This window comes from Cupressus sempervirens, chromosome 3, assembly GCF_028749045.1.
Source record: "Cupressus sempervirens isolate cs-2001-9-10 chromosome 3, ASM2874904v1, whole genome shotgun sequence".
Classification (NCBI taxonomy): Eukaryota; Viridiplantae; Streptophyta; class Pinopsida; order Cupressales; family Cupressaceae; genus Cupressus; species Cupressus sempervirens.
In genome coordinates this window covers 459775192-459787507 of record NC_143120.1, presented here as the reverse complement: position 1 = coordinate 459787507, position 12316 = coordinate 459775192, and the positions used below count along the sequence as shown (strand labels likewise).

At 37.8% G+C, this 12316-nt stretch overlaps 1 protein-coding gene across 2 annotated transcripts in view; it reads right to left on the bottom strand.

Annotated features, from left to right (window-relative positions):
• The window catches only part of LOC149567088 (transcription initiation factor TFIID subunit), an 86103-nt gene that overhangs the window by 59780 nt on the left and 14007 nt on the right, over window positions 1-12316 (bottom strand). For both annotated transcript variants that reach the window (XM_089820306.1, XM_089820307.1), the window contains exon 2: window positions 9399-9508. In XM_089820306.1, coding sequence (XP_089676432.1) covers window positions 9399-9508 — 110 coding nt within the window. The remainder of the gene's footprint in view (window positions 1-9398; window positions 9509-12316) is intronic.

Below are 12316 nucleotides of genomic sequence, written 5' to 3'. Positions count from 1 at the left end.
TTCCAGTAGGTTTTCATATTGAATCATAGATCCGGAAGCTACTGAATCCAATTTATAAACCTTTTGGTCGCATGAAAATATTTAATTAATCTAGATGACAATGAAAGTGGGGGAGCTCTTAAGCTGTGTGAGAAAAACACAGTCATCCTCTATGAAAAATCTTCAAGATTCCTCCTTCCTCAATCGATCTAGTCCTCTTAATGATATTCATCTTCTTGAATTCACTATTTGTTTCTTAGTGTGTTGTTTCGTAATTGAGATCTTTGTTTTCTCTTAGTTGTGCTTTCTTCCGAGATTTATGCTCCCTCATAAAGTGTTTAGCTGTGTGTCAAGGCTTGTGTGTTGTATGTTAACTCCTTGTCATTATTACCTCCTATGGAGAGACTACTACTCGAGTGAAGTGTCCAATGAATTGATTGACCTCGCAACTGCAGAGAATGGAAAGACTGAAGATGGTAGCAATGTTAGAGAGGAAACAATTAAGTTATAGATAAGAAGGATATTCACCACGTTGCCATTGAGAATGTTGGAAAGTCTGAAGGTGCTAAAAAATAATTCAATCAAACTCATCATGTAGAATAGAACACTTTGATGCCTAAAACAGCATGCTTCCCTGCAAAGGATGGTTATTGAGAAAACCTTAACAGTGTAGAATAGACCACTTTTGTGCCTATAGAAATATCCTCCTCTAAAGTGGATGACCATGGAGGAGACCTCAGAAGTTTTTATGATAAATGAAAAGTGAAGGAGGTAGAAATGGTAAGCATCCTTCTTTTTCTAGGACAATTTTGATTGTTTTCTCTAACTCAGAAATGGTTGAACTGTTAGAAAGAGTGGAGAGATACTTAAAATCTTTTTGTCCCCTTGAACAAAGATGCTCTTCCTTCTAGATGATCCTTTGGTGATTGGATTGCTTCTATGTGAGAAAGGATGCTTATGTTCCATTTTGTAGAATGGCCAAAAAGGTCATGTCTAGTTATATTTAAAAGTTTGGGTATTATATACAGAAAGGTTTTGAGCCACTCTTTTTGGAATATGGGAAGAGTTGTGTTTGAGCCTTTTCTTGGTCTCCTAATCTCAAACCCCTAGATGTTGTTTGATTGACTCCTTGTTTAATGAAATCTAGAATGTTGCTCCAGAATTCTGCTTTTTTCTACCATATACTTCTAAATTCAACCTCTAGGGAAACTCTCCCTTCCTCACTCAAAGGCTAAGGTTTGAATTTATGTTATACCTAAGGAAGACATTCCTTCAGCTATCTATTTTCAATTTGAATATAATGTTTCAATGACACATTATAGGTTTTGTGGGCTTTGCTCATGTTTTTCGTGAGCATGATAGGCATTTGAGAAAGGATTGTCCTTTGTTACAGACTAAAACTCCAATCTCAGTAAAAGTTGCTCCCATAAAGAATGTAAAAATCTTACAAGAGCCCTCATTTGATAAAATTTACGTATAATAAAATCAAATCAAATAAACTCCATTCCAGTGAAAGTAACAAGGGAATGCCACTATTTCACCTTCCTCCATCATTTCTCCAACAAGTCCAGGAGGTAAGGGCTCACAAGAACATATTGTTGTAGATTGTGCTCCACAAGAAAGGTTATACACCCCTCTGAGAATGAGGAAGGCATATCCAGCGGAGATAGCAGCAAAAGTGATGGCAAGTTTGGATCAAGTTGAAAAGGAACTAAGCCTCGCTTCCCCACAAGCGGGTGATAATGAGGAATGGGAAGTACAAAAAAGGAAGACAAGGTGGGGGGGAACCAAATGTAGGAACATGTGGTACAACTGGAAGACCAACTAATAGAGCTACTAGGACAAAACAAGCAGCAAGGGACATGGCCAGTGGTAAACAGTTTACACTGGAGACTGTAACAAGAGGTAAGAAATTAAATTCCTCTCTTGGAATTTAAGGGGGTTATATAACCCCCAGAAACAGTATGCTTTAAAACATTGCATATTTCAGGAAAAGGTGGACTGTGTGTTAATTCAAGAAACAAAAATGTCTAGTGCTAATTTTGTTAGATTAGTAAGTCATGTTTGGCCTAGGGCTGCCTTCATGCATATGGATGCTGATTGAGCCTCAGGGGGTACTACCACCATGTGGAACTCATGTTCTATAACGAGGGTTGGGGTATGGAGAGATAAAAAATTTGTAATAACGTAGTTCCAAACTAGTAATCAAAGATGGGGGCTTATCAATATCTATGCTTCTAATAGCAAGATAGGGAGGAAAGAAACTTATGGAAAGCTCGAAAGGATTTTAAAAACTATGAAGGATAAACAGTTAATGTGTATGGGAGATTTTAATACCCCCCTCTATCATTTGGAAAAGTTGGGTGGAAATAGGGACTGCCCTGAAAGCTTGCTGGACCTTCATGATTTTATGGGGAAAATGGATTTCATTGATGCTGATCTAAGAGGGAACCCATTCACATGGACTAATAATAGAAAAGGAGGTGATCTCATTCAAGTAAGACTAGATAGACTGATGGTGACGGGGAATTGGAATCGGTTGAGTAATTCTCTCTTGGAGAACCTCACAAGAACTACTTCAGACCATTCCCCTTTAATCTTTCATTGGGAGGATGGTATTAAAGGTGGTCCAAAACCTTTCAGGTATGAGATTATGTGGCAATCCCACCCGAAATTCAAAGACGGAGTCCAAGAGTGGTGGAATGTAAGGATTGAGGGTATTGCTATGTACAGATTAACTCAAAAGTTAGATAATATAAGGAGAAATGTTCAGGGCTAGACTAAGAGCTCCTTTGCAGATTTGTTCAAAGTCAAAAGAGATGTGAAGGAAAAACTTAAGAAGCTGCAAGGGGAGATTGCTGAGGGAAATAATTTGGATGAAGCTACTCAAGAAGAAGAAAAGTATAGAAAAAAATGGAAGGATATCATTCTGAGGAGGAAATATTTTGGAAGCAAAGATCGAGGGTTCAATGGTTAACTGAGGGAGACAGGAATACCACCTTTTTCCACAGGTCGGCTTCGAATAATTAAAGAAGAAACACGATCAACAAGTTAGAAGGAGAAGGGGTGGAGAATATAAGGATCGGGAGGAAATGGGAAGACATGCGGTGGAATACTTTAGCAAGCTTATAAAAAGGATTTTAGATTAGGAAATCAGATTATTAGAAGAAGTTTGATAAATACAATTCCATAAGTGCTTGGAGAAGTGGAAAATAATAGCATTCTAGGAAACATCACAAAGGAGGAAGTGAAAAGGGCTGTATTTTCCATGAAAGCTTACAAAGCCCTAGGACCTTATGGTTTCCCCATAGCGTTTTTCCAGCGTTTCTGGGAGGTCATTAAAAATGAGCTGATCTGGGCTACCAAGGATTTCTTTAGAACGGAGAAGATGCTAAAAAGGATAAATAGGACTTTTATTGCTCTAGTCCCTAAGACTCTGACACCCACGAGTCTCCTGGACTTTAGACCTATAAGCCTGTGTAAAACAGTCTATAAAATTCTTGCTAAAGTGTTGGTCAATAGGATCAAGCCCTTCCTTGAGAGCATCACAGGAGCACCAGAAAAGGGGTTTGTGCCGGGAAGACAAATTCTGGATGCTGCGATAACTACTCACGAGATCATACATTCCATGGAGAAAAGTAAAAGAGCTGGTATGGCCTTCAAGCTGGATATATCTAAGGCGTATGATAAGGTAAAGTGGGACTTCCTTTATGATGTGCTTGAAAGAGTAAGGTTTAATGATAAAGTCATAAACCTTATTAGGATGATGGTGGGCACTGTACAATATGCGGTCCTACTAAATGGCTCTCCTTGGGGCAATTTTGAAGCAGAAAGAGGTTTAAGGCAAGGAGACCCGCTTTTCCCCTACCTCTTTATTATGGTGGCAGAAGTTCGAGGGAGATCATTTACCAATCTGGTAAGTACGGGATGTGTTAATAAACTTGCTACCACTACTGAATCTAAAGTGTTACAACAATTTGTTGATGATACCTTTCTTTTTGGAGAGTCATCTATTATGGAAGCTGAGACATGAAAGAGTATATTTAGAAACTATGAAGACAGCTTAGGTCAGCAAATAAACTACTTTAAAAGTAAACTTTGTTTTTTTAACATCGATGCTCTTATGCAAAGGAAGATTAGGAACATCCTAGGCTACCAGTCGGCCAACCTTCCGAATACTTATCTTGGCCTACAGTTAACCACTAGGGAGGTGACTAATGATTTCTGAAATACTATTGTTGAACTAATCCAAAAGAAGCTAGCAGGATGGAAAGGGAAAATCCTTAGTAATACTGGTAAACTACAGCTACTTTCTGCGGCTCTACAAGGTATTCCAATATACTTTTTGTCCCTTTTTAAAGTAAATCAAAATATAGCGGACAAAATTGAGAGAATATAGAGGAATTTCCTTTGGTTAGGTACAGAGGAAAAGAATTTTTTTAATCTTGTCAACTCGGAGGATGTTTGCAAACCAAAGGAAAGGGGGGGACTGGGAGTGAGAAGGCTTAGAGATTTGAATAAAGCCCTCCTTGCTAAAATTGGATGGAGACTAGGAGAAAATAATACGGATTGGAGCAATATCATGAAAGCCAAATACCTTTCTAACTCCCTTTTCGCTCATAATCTTTTTAACAATGACCTCCCGTGGGGATTAAAAATATGGATGAATATTGTCAAAAGCAAAGGTATGCTGAGGGAAGGGGTAAGGTGGATTATGGGCAATGGGCGGAACATCAGGTTCTAGGGGGATAATTGGATGGGGGAGAAACTACTGGTTTACAGCAAATTTAGAAGACTAATGGAGAAATTGAAGACAAAGATGGGGTTGAGAGTAGGGGATCATATTGACCTAGGAAGGAAGTGGAAGAAATTGCAAAGAGACACATGTTCCCAGGAGGATATCCAACTTCTTAATGAACTGGAAGAGCTGATTGAAGTGCAAAGACTACCAATTCTAGGTCAGGAGGATAAGGTGGTATGGGATTTAACTCCTACTAGTAATTTTACTGTCAAGTTGGCTTACAAACAACTCTTCAGAAAGGACTTTTGCCCCACAATATGGCGTAAAGTTTGGATTAGTAATCTTCTACCCAAAATAAATTTCTTCTAGTGGACTATTCAACATGGTAAAATATTATCACTGGATAATCTGATAAAAGGGGTTTTTTTATTACAAACAGATGTTATCTATGCAAAGAAAAAGAGGAGAGTGTCTCTCACCTCTCCCTTGAATGCCCATATTCCCTAAAGATCTGGTCACTAGTGTGGGAGAAATTTGGACTAAGTTGGGTGATGAAAGAGAACTTAAGTCAATTTGTGGAAAACTGGGACTGTCCTTTTTTTCATCCCAAGCTAGTATTCTTATGGAAGATTGTCCCATCATATTTTTGCCAGCGCATATGGAAAGAAAGAAATAATAGAATCTTTCGTGAAGAGGAAAGGGAATTATGGAGAAACTGCTGAAAGAAAATATAAGGATTGCCAAATATAAGACACTAAAGGAAGAACCAAGTAGGAAGGAATGCCAAATAGCGGAAAAGTAGGGTATGCAATGGAATTTTAAGCAATTTGATAACTCTAAGGTTATCAAGAGGCAGCAGACAAGATGGAAACCACCAACAATAACACAGCTTAAGCTAAACTTCAATGGTGTTGCAAAAAAGGGAATAGGGGTGGCAGGCGGAGTGTTGAGGAATGGAAATGATGATGTGCTGCTAGTCTACTCTGGGAATGTTGGAGGGGGAAGTAATAATTTGGCTGAAACAATGGCTCTACTTTGGGGTCTACAATTGATTAGTGAAATGCAAATAAAGGAAATAACTATAGAAGGTGACTCCAAATTAATAATTGATATGGCGAAGGGAGCTTCTTAGCCCAACTGGAATATCCAAACTATCATCACGGACATTAGACATATCATAAATGGGATGGAAAAAGTCCAGTTGCAGCACATATACAAGGAAGGTAATATGGTGGCAGATGCTACGGCTGCCATGGGGTTTGATTTAAAGGAAATGACAAGTTGGAGAAGCATGGATATGCTAAAGGAGGAAATTAAGACCCTGATCTGCAAGTTAAGGGGGGGGAACAAAAATTAAGCATGGCTAGACAAATAAAGATTAGTGCCAATTTTGGCAGCATTATATCTAGGAAGGCGATATTTGTTAAATTTAATAAAAAATAAGGGAAAGATGATGAGACACCGTCATACAGACTAGATAATAAATAGTCGCAATTTGAGATATGAGTTACTTCGCCATTATGGTAACATAACGCGAAATTTAAATTATTTCCTTTTCGAAAGTACAAAAGATATAGTTTCAGATGTTGTCAGAGATTTCAAGGATGGTGGAGTAATGATATCAAGTACGCACAAATCCCATAATGAAAATGAATGGGATTTCGAAGCACCCAGAAAAATTGCTTGCGAGAAGTTTAAAGACCCTATAGAGGCTATTTGCATCATTGTTGTGTTGTTGATGTTTAATAATATCATTGTTGACAGAAAGATTAACGGCAGGAAGGTTCAAATGCAAATTACTAAAGTTGGTGGATCAGGAGCTAGTGGGGAAGAAATGGGTGGAGATTTGAATCAATTGGAGCCAACAAAAATAGAAAATTTCAAAGATAGGATGGCAAACCCGGTTCCTATTAAAAGAAGGGGGTTTTCTTCCTTATATGCAGGCAATGGCAGGGTATGACGAAAAATGTTCTCTTCAGTTTGTGAATGGATGGAATGACCATAGGGTCACCATTAATGGTATTACATTCCAAGTTAATGAAGAGGTTATTGCTATGGCTACTGAGCTGTTTATAAAGGGGAAGAAATGGAAGAAGGTTACGAAGACGGCACACGAGGCCAGCATGAATAGTTTTTTTGCAGAAAATGAAGAACCTGTTCGCTGTAGAGGAGGCTTCTGAAGGAATAAGCTACCAGCTCCTTGGGAGGATGTCTATTTGGTGTTAATGAAGTACCTCATACTCGAGAGTCGAAGGCAAGTTTGGAGTTTATTATTATTATCACTTCCCCCTTCGGAACCATTTTAGAAATAGAGACTTTATTTCTATTCCGTTCTTTCTGTTACATTCCCTTGAGGATATGATTAGTGATGTTAGGGAGAAGAGGAGTAAGGGTAATAATTTTACCATCATCCACTAGGGCCTGATTTTTAGACTATCAGTTCCATCTTGCCCTCTGCCCCCCTAGGGTTGTCGTGGTTGAAAATCAATGCCACCACTAGAATTCCCCGCCGGGTACCAGCACTGGTACTAGAATCCACACTTCGCGCCCTTCCCCTAGTAGGGAAAATAAGAAAAAGAAAAACCCTGAACTGGTCATTGAACATAAGGGTAGTAAAAAAATTAAAATTGAAAAACCAGTGGAGGTGGAAATTGAGGAGTCGGAAGAGGAAGGAGGTGGAAAGGGTAGGAGAAGGTCGGGAAGGCTTGCAAAAACACAGGCAAGGTATAAACAAAAAGCTAGTGGATATAGGGTAGATGAGGCGAAGGGGGAGAGTTCTGAAAATAATGAAAGAGAACTGGAGGAGGAGAAACATTCTGACTTCAAGAGAGAGAAGAGGAATGAGGAGAAAGAAAAAAGTGAAAACTCTGTTGATAATACCTAGGTGTCTGCTGGTACTACTCAGGCGTTTGCTAGTAATGCCATTACCACTAAGACTACACATGTGTCAACAAGCTTTACCCTGCAGCCTATAACCTTCTGTGAGGACAGCAGCAAAGTGGACACCTCTCCCATTACCATCTCCTCCTTGATAAAGGAAAAAACTAATGTTTTTACTAACCCTCAAGTTTTGCAAGATGAAAACCAGCCCTTGACAAAGACTAGGAGGTATATAAAAATTATGAAAAAGAAAACAAAGAAGAGGAGGAACAGGATGAAAAGAAGGTACAGCTGGAAAAAAGGGTCAAATTCTTAGAGGAGGGGTTTTACTGCTCTAAATTTGCACTGAAGGTTACTCATGTTGCTCCTACCACCCTCCAATTGCTAGCGCAGGAGAAAGACAAAAAGGGGTTGGACATGGAGGATAACAAGCTCCTCTATAAGTTTTTTGTTGAAGACTGGGCTAGGGTGCTCCTGGCTGGGAAAGGAAAGGAAAAGGATGAAAAATAAAAATGGGATTTTATATCTCTAGTTGTTTTTTGTTTTCAATTGCTATCTGGTTTGCTGGTTTACAGCTGTTACTTAGACTTGGGTTGGCTTGTATGCCAATAATTTTATATTCTGAACTTTAATAGTATGTAAAGTATTATAGGTTTTGATACTAGAATTGATGTTACTCATTCTGGGATGGGTTGATCTATTTATGCCAACAGATTATACTTTGAACAATCATAGTATGGTTAGTATAACTGTTAATTTAGTTTGGTTAATTCTCTGCTAGCTGGTTGTTTCTTGGTTGTTAGGGTAGTTCTCTGATACAGTGATGTCTCCTGTTTGTTTTTGTTGGTAGTGTGCTGGTTGCCAGCATTTTGTTTGTAAGGGCCAACCCCCTTGTTTTGGTCGCTTTATATTTCAAAAACAAGGGAATGCCATTTGGCGACTTCCTGCCTACTCTAAGTAATAAAAGACTAATTAGGCTTCAAACCTTGCATAGAAACAATGCTAATAGCACATTTAACAAGATGAGGTCACATGCTCAAAATAATAAATGGTTGTTGACTGAGGAAAACTTTAAGAGAAAGGATGAAAAGTGTCACTGCAAGAATTTAATCACCATAACCAAAGCCCAAAATATAAATTAACTCTGTAAAGGGAAGGAAATGCAAAGAAGAAAAAGTTGCACTCAAAGCATAAGTAATTAGTAGAGATTTATGTTATTTCAAGAGTATAGATCACCACAAAGAAAAAGAAATCCATTTCACCAGTAGGCAACATAAAACTCTTCAAAAAACAAGCAATTTGCCTTTTAAAATTTGAATTTAAGACTTAAAACCAATTTTACAAGAATATGGTTGTGTTGAGAACAGTATTTATGTTACAAGAGTTTTTATGATTTTTTTAAACTAGCACAGAGTAGCAAATATATTGTTGCATGGTTGGACCTGCACGTACATAAACCCCAGTCTATCTTTATTTCTATGTTTTCAGCTAGACCTTGGATCTGCTTGTTATATGGTGGCGTATCTCATCATAAAAGCACTTAATCACTATACAGCCCATGGAAACCTTTAATAATTTATTGTTTACTCACTCTTAGCCCCATCTTGTCACAGGCCAAGAGTCATCCATAACTATAACTTCATGCCACTAAATGGGAAAATTCCCATTTGATGTTTCATCAAAGCAGGGTCATGACATCATATTCTTATACGTTTGTTATCTTTGTATGATGGTCTCATTTAGAAAAATAAAATATAGAGCCCACTGCAAGTCGTACAAGCATAACAACACTTAGAACCTTCTTTTGAAGAGCTTTTGTTGTTGCTGCACTCTTTGCTTCCAATCGGTTCCAGTCATCCACATCTTCTTCCAAAGAGTAATAAATGTCATCAGCATGCAATTGTAGATCTGATTAAAGGCCAAAGAGCAGGTTAAACAGCATCATTATTATTACCTACAACAAAAAGGAGGAAAAAACTGTGAAACTGCAAAGATTAAAAGATTACGCAGTATCCATCAACTCTAGATTTGTTTTCTAGATCATATAACATCTTGTGCCTACATTTCTCGAATAAACATATATTTAGCTTCTGGAGACAAATTCAATCAGTATAATCCATTTTAGTTCCATTTGTTGTGGCTCGTATATGCATTCATACAATATTTTATATTTATTACTCAAGATTGGGGGCAAGATTTCAAGTTATATACAACTATTTGTAAGGGAGTGTATGTGCAGAATCATAAAGGCCCTCATAATCGTGTGTGTGTGTGTGTGTGTGCATGGCAGCATTTGCGTGCATTCATGAGTGCATGCATAGGTATGGGTGTGTACAGAATTGTTAAGACCCTGATAATGGTATAAATTGTTCCAAAAGGATTATGAATTGTATAAATGGAATCTATCTTCTAATTCTAGATCAAGTCAGTGTGTGTTTATGCACTCATCAAAGTCATTAGTTGACATGTTTGGCTCCTTATCTTCCCATGGCTACTTATCTCCAGGCAGAATGTGGATTGTGTGATTCCGAGTGGTGATCCCTGTTATGCTCTAACCAACCCTAAATGATTTGGCTTGCTGCCTTTCCCTCCATTAGTTTGTGCAGGCATGAGGGATTTGAATGTAGTGTTTCATATTATAAAGCATTTAAAGGAACAATTTTGTCATTTGTTCACATATAAGCCTTCTGCCAGTTCTCTTATTCTTCCCTGTAATTGGCCATCTTATTCTCTCTAGTCTGGTTGCTGGCATCTTCTGATTATGACTCTAGGTGCATAAAATACATTTAGACCCACGTGCTATAAAAACTGCTGCTTTGATACCATTTCTAATGTTCCTTTTAGATTTTTACTAATTTCTGCCTTGCATCGAAGTTGCCGATTCAGGTTTGGGTTCCATTCAGTTTCAAAGAGCCGGTACTCCAATATGGCAAAATTTTGAAATGGGGTTTAGCTTTGTTAATACAAATACATGTAACATTTATATATAAATTTATATATACACACACTCATACATATGTATACAACCTAGAAGCATGAATTAAGATTAGAATGCCAAATAGTATCGTAAAAAAAGCAAAAACACTATAAACTTGTAATCATAACATCATATCTATTATCAACAACAAAATATTTAAATAATATTGAGTTAAAGTATCATTGTCTTGACTTCAACAAATTGGAATTTTATACTAAGTTACAATCATCTAATGAATTTTCTAAATCTTCATCTTCTTCTTCTTCTTCATCATCGAAAGGCATTAATTGATTCACAAACAATGTCAATGGCAATGGGATCAGCTGCACAATAACATTCTTACTTTCCAAGTGCTCAAATGCTTATTACTTTTTCCCTATACAAAGAGATAGTTTGTTTGTAATTAACATCCTACTTGAAAAAAGTTACAAAAGTAGCTTGTGAATCCCTTCACCTATCGAAGATATTGTTTAATGTTTAAAAAATGATATATCACTATAGAGCGTTAATTTTATGGTGGTGCTTGTTAACCATAGGAAAACCCTCAAATCTTTTGGCTTCCCATTCATTATTAATAAGCTCTTACCATCAGCCTTGAGCACACTACATATTTTGCACATCACAGAATTCATCACTATTGATACAAGAATAGCCTTGCATATATATGAGTCAATGCCTCCTAATAGACCTCCAATCAGCCTTGTAGGTTTGACACCAAGAATAGGATCAAACCTATTAATTACAAGATACATTCATATAGGTCTTGCCCAACTACATAATTCCAAGTTACATGAATTGCCCAAATAGGAATAGACGACAAAGTTCATTAGCAACATGGCTAAGCCTGACAAGACAATTAGCCATTAGGTGTGCTAGGTTGGCCCTGGAAGAGATCCAACCTAGCTACACATCAACACTCAGCTAGAGAGGATTCCTTCTCAATATCCGAGTTACATAGTGACAACCACCATAGCTACTCCCACGAAAATGCAAGTGAACAAAACCACCATGGCTACTCCCCAAAAGGTAGATCCATCTTGCATCGTGGCTACTTCCATGAATGGAAATACAAGTGCTCATCACAAAAATGTGAATGTCATTCACCATGACTACTTCCAGACGGTGAATAAACAAAAGTGCAACATCATGGAGTTTCTTCCATGACAATCACCATGCCTACTCGGATAGGATGGATCCACCATACCTACTCGCAAAGGGTGGAACGAGGGCTTTCACCTCAGACTTCTCCCAAAGAAGAATGCATCTCCACCATACCTACTTGCAGAGGGTGGAACGAGTGCTTTCACCTTATACTTCTCCCAGACAAGAATGCATCTCTACCATGCCCACTCGCAAAGGGTGGATCCTGTTGGCAAGTGATTACTAATGGGAAGCATTAATGTTGTCATTGATGGCAACATAACCATCTGGTAAGGTGGCTTGACTTAATGATCAATTTTGATTATCGATAATCAAGAAACACCCAAGTAATAATATAGGAAGACAGCAAGAAGTCAAATTGTTTTGATCAGCAAGCATAGGATATTAATCAATATTGGCTACAATATTGGTTATTGATAGTATATTGTATGCAAATGATGTAAGTATGTTCGCTTGAGTTAAGATAGTGATTGGCACATGTTTGGATGAAGAATAAGTTGACTAGTTGATATCACAAAATATAGAGCAAGTATCAGTCATCGGGTCATTTGACCTAAGGAACTAAATTGCCTTGTCAA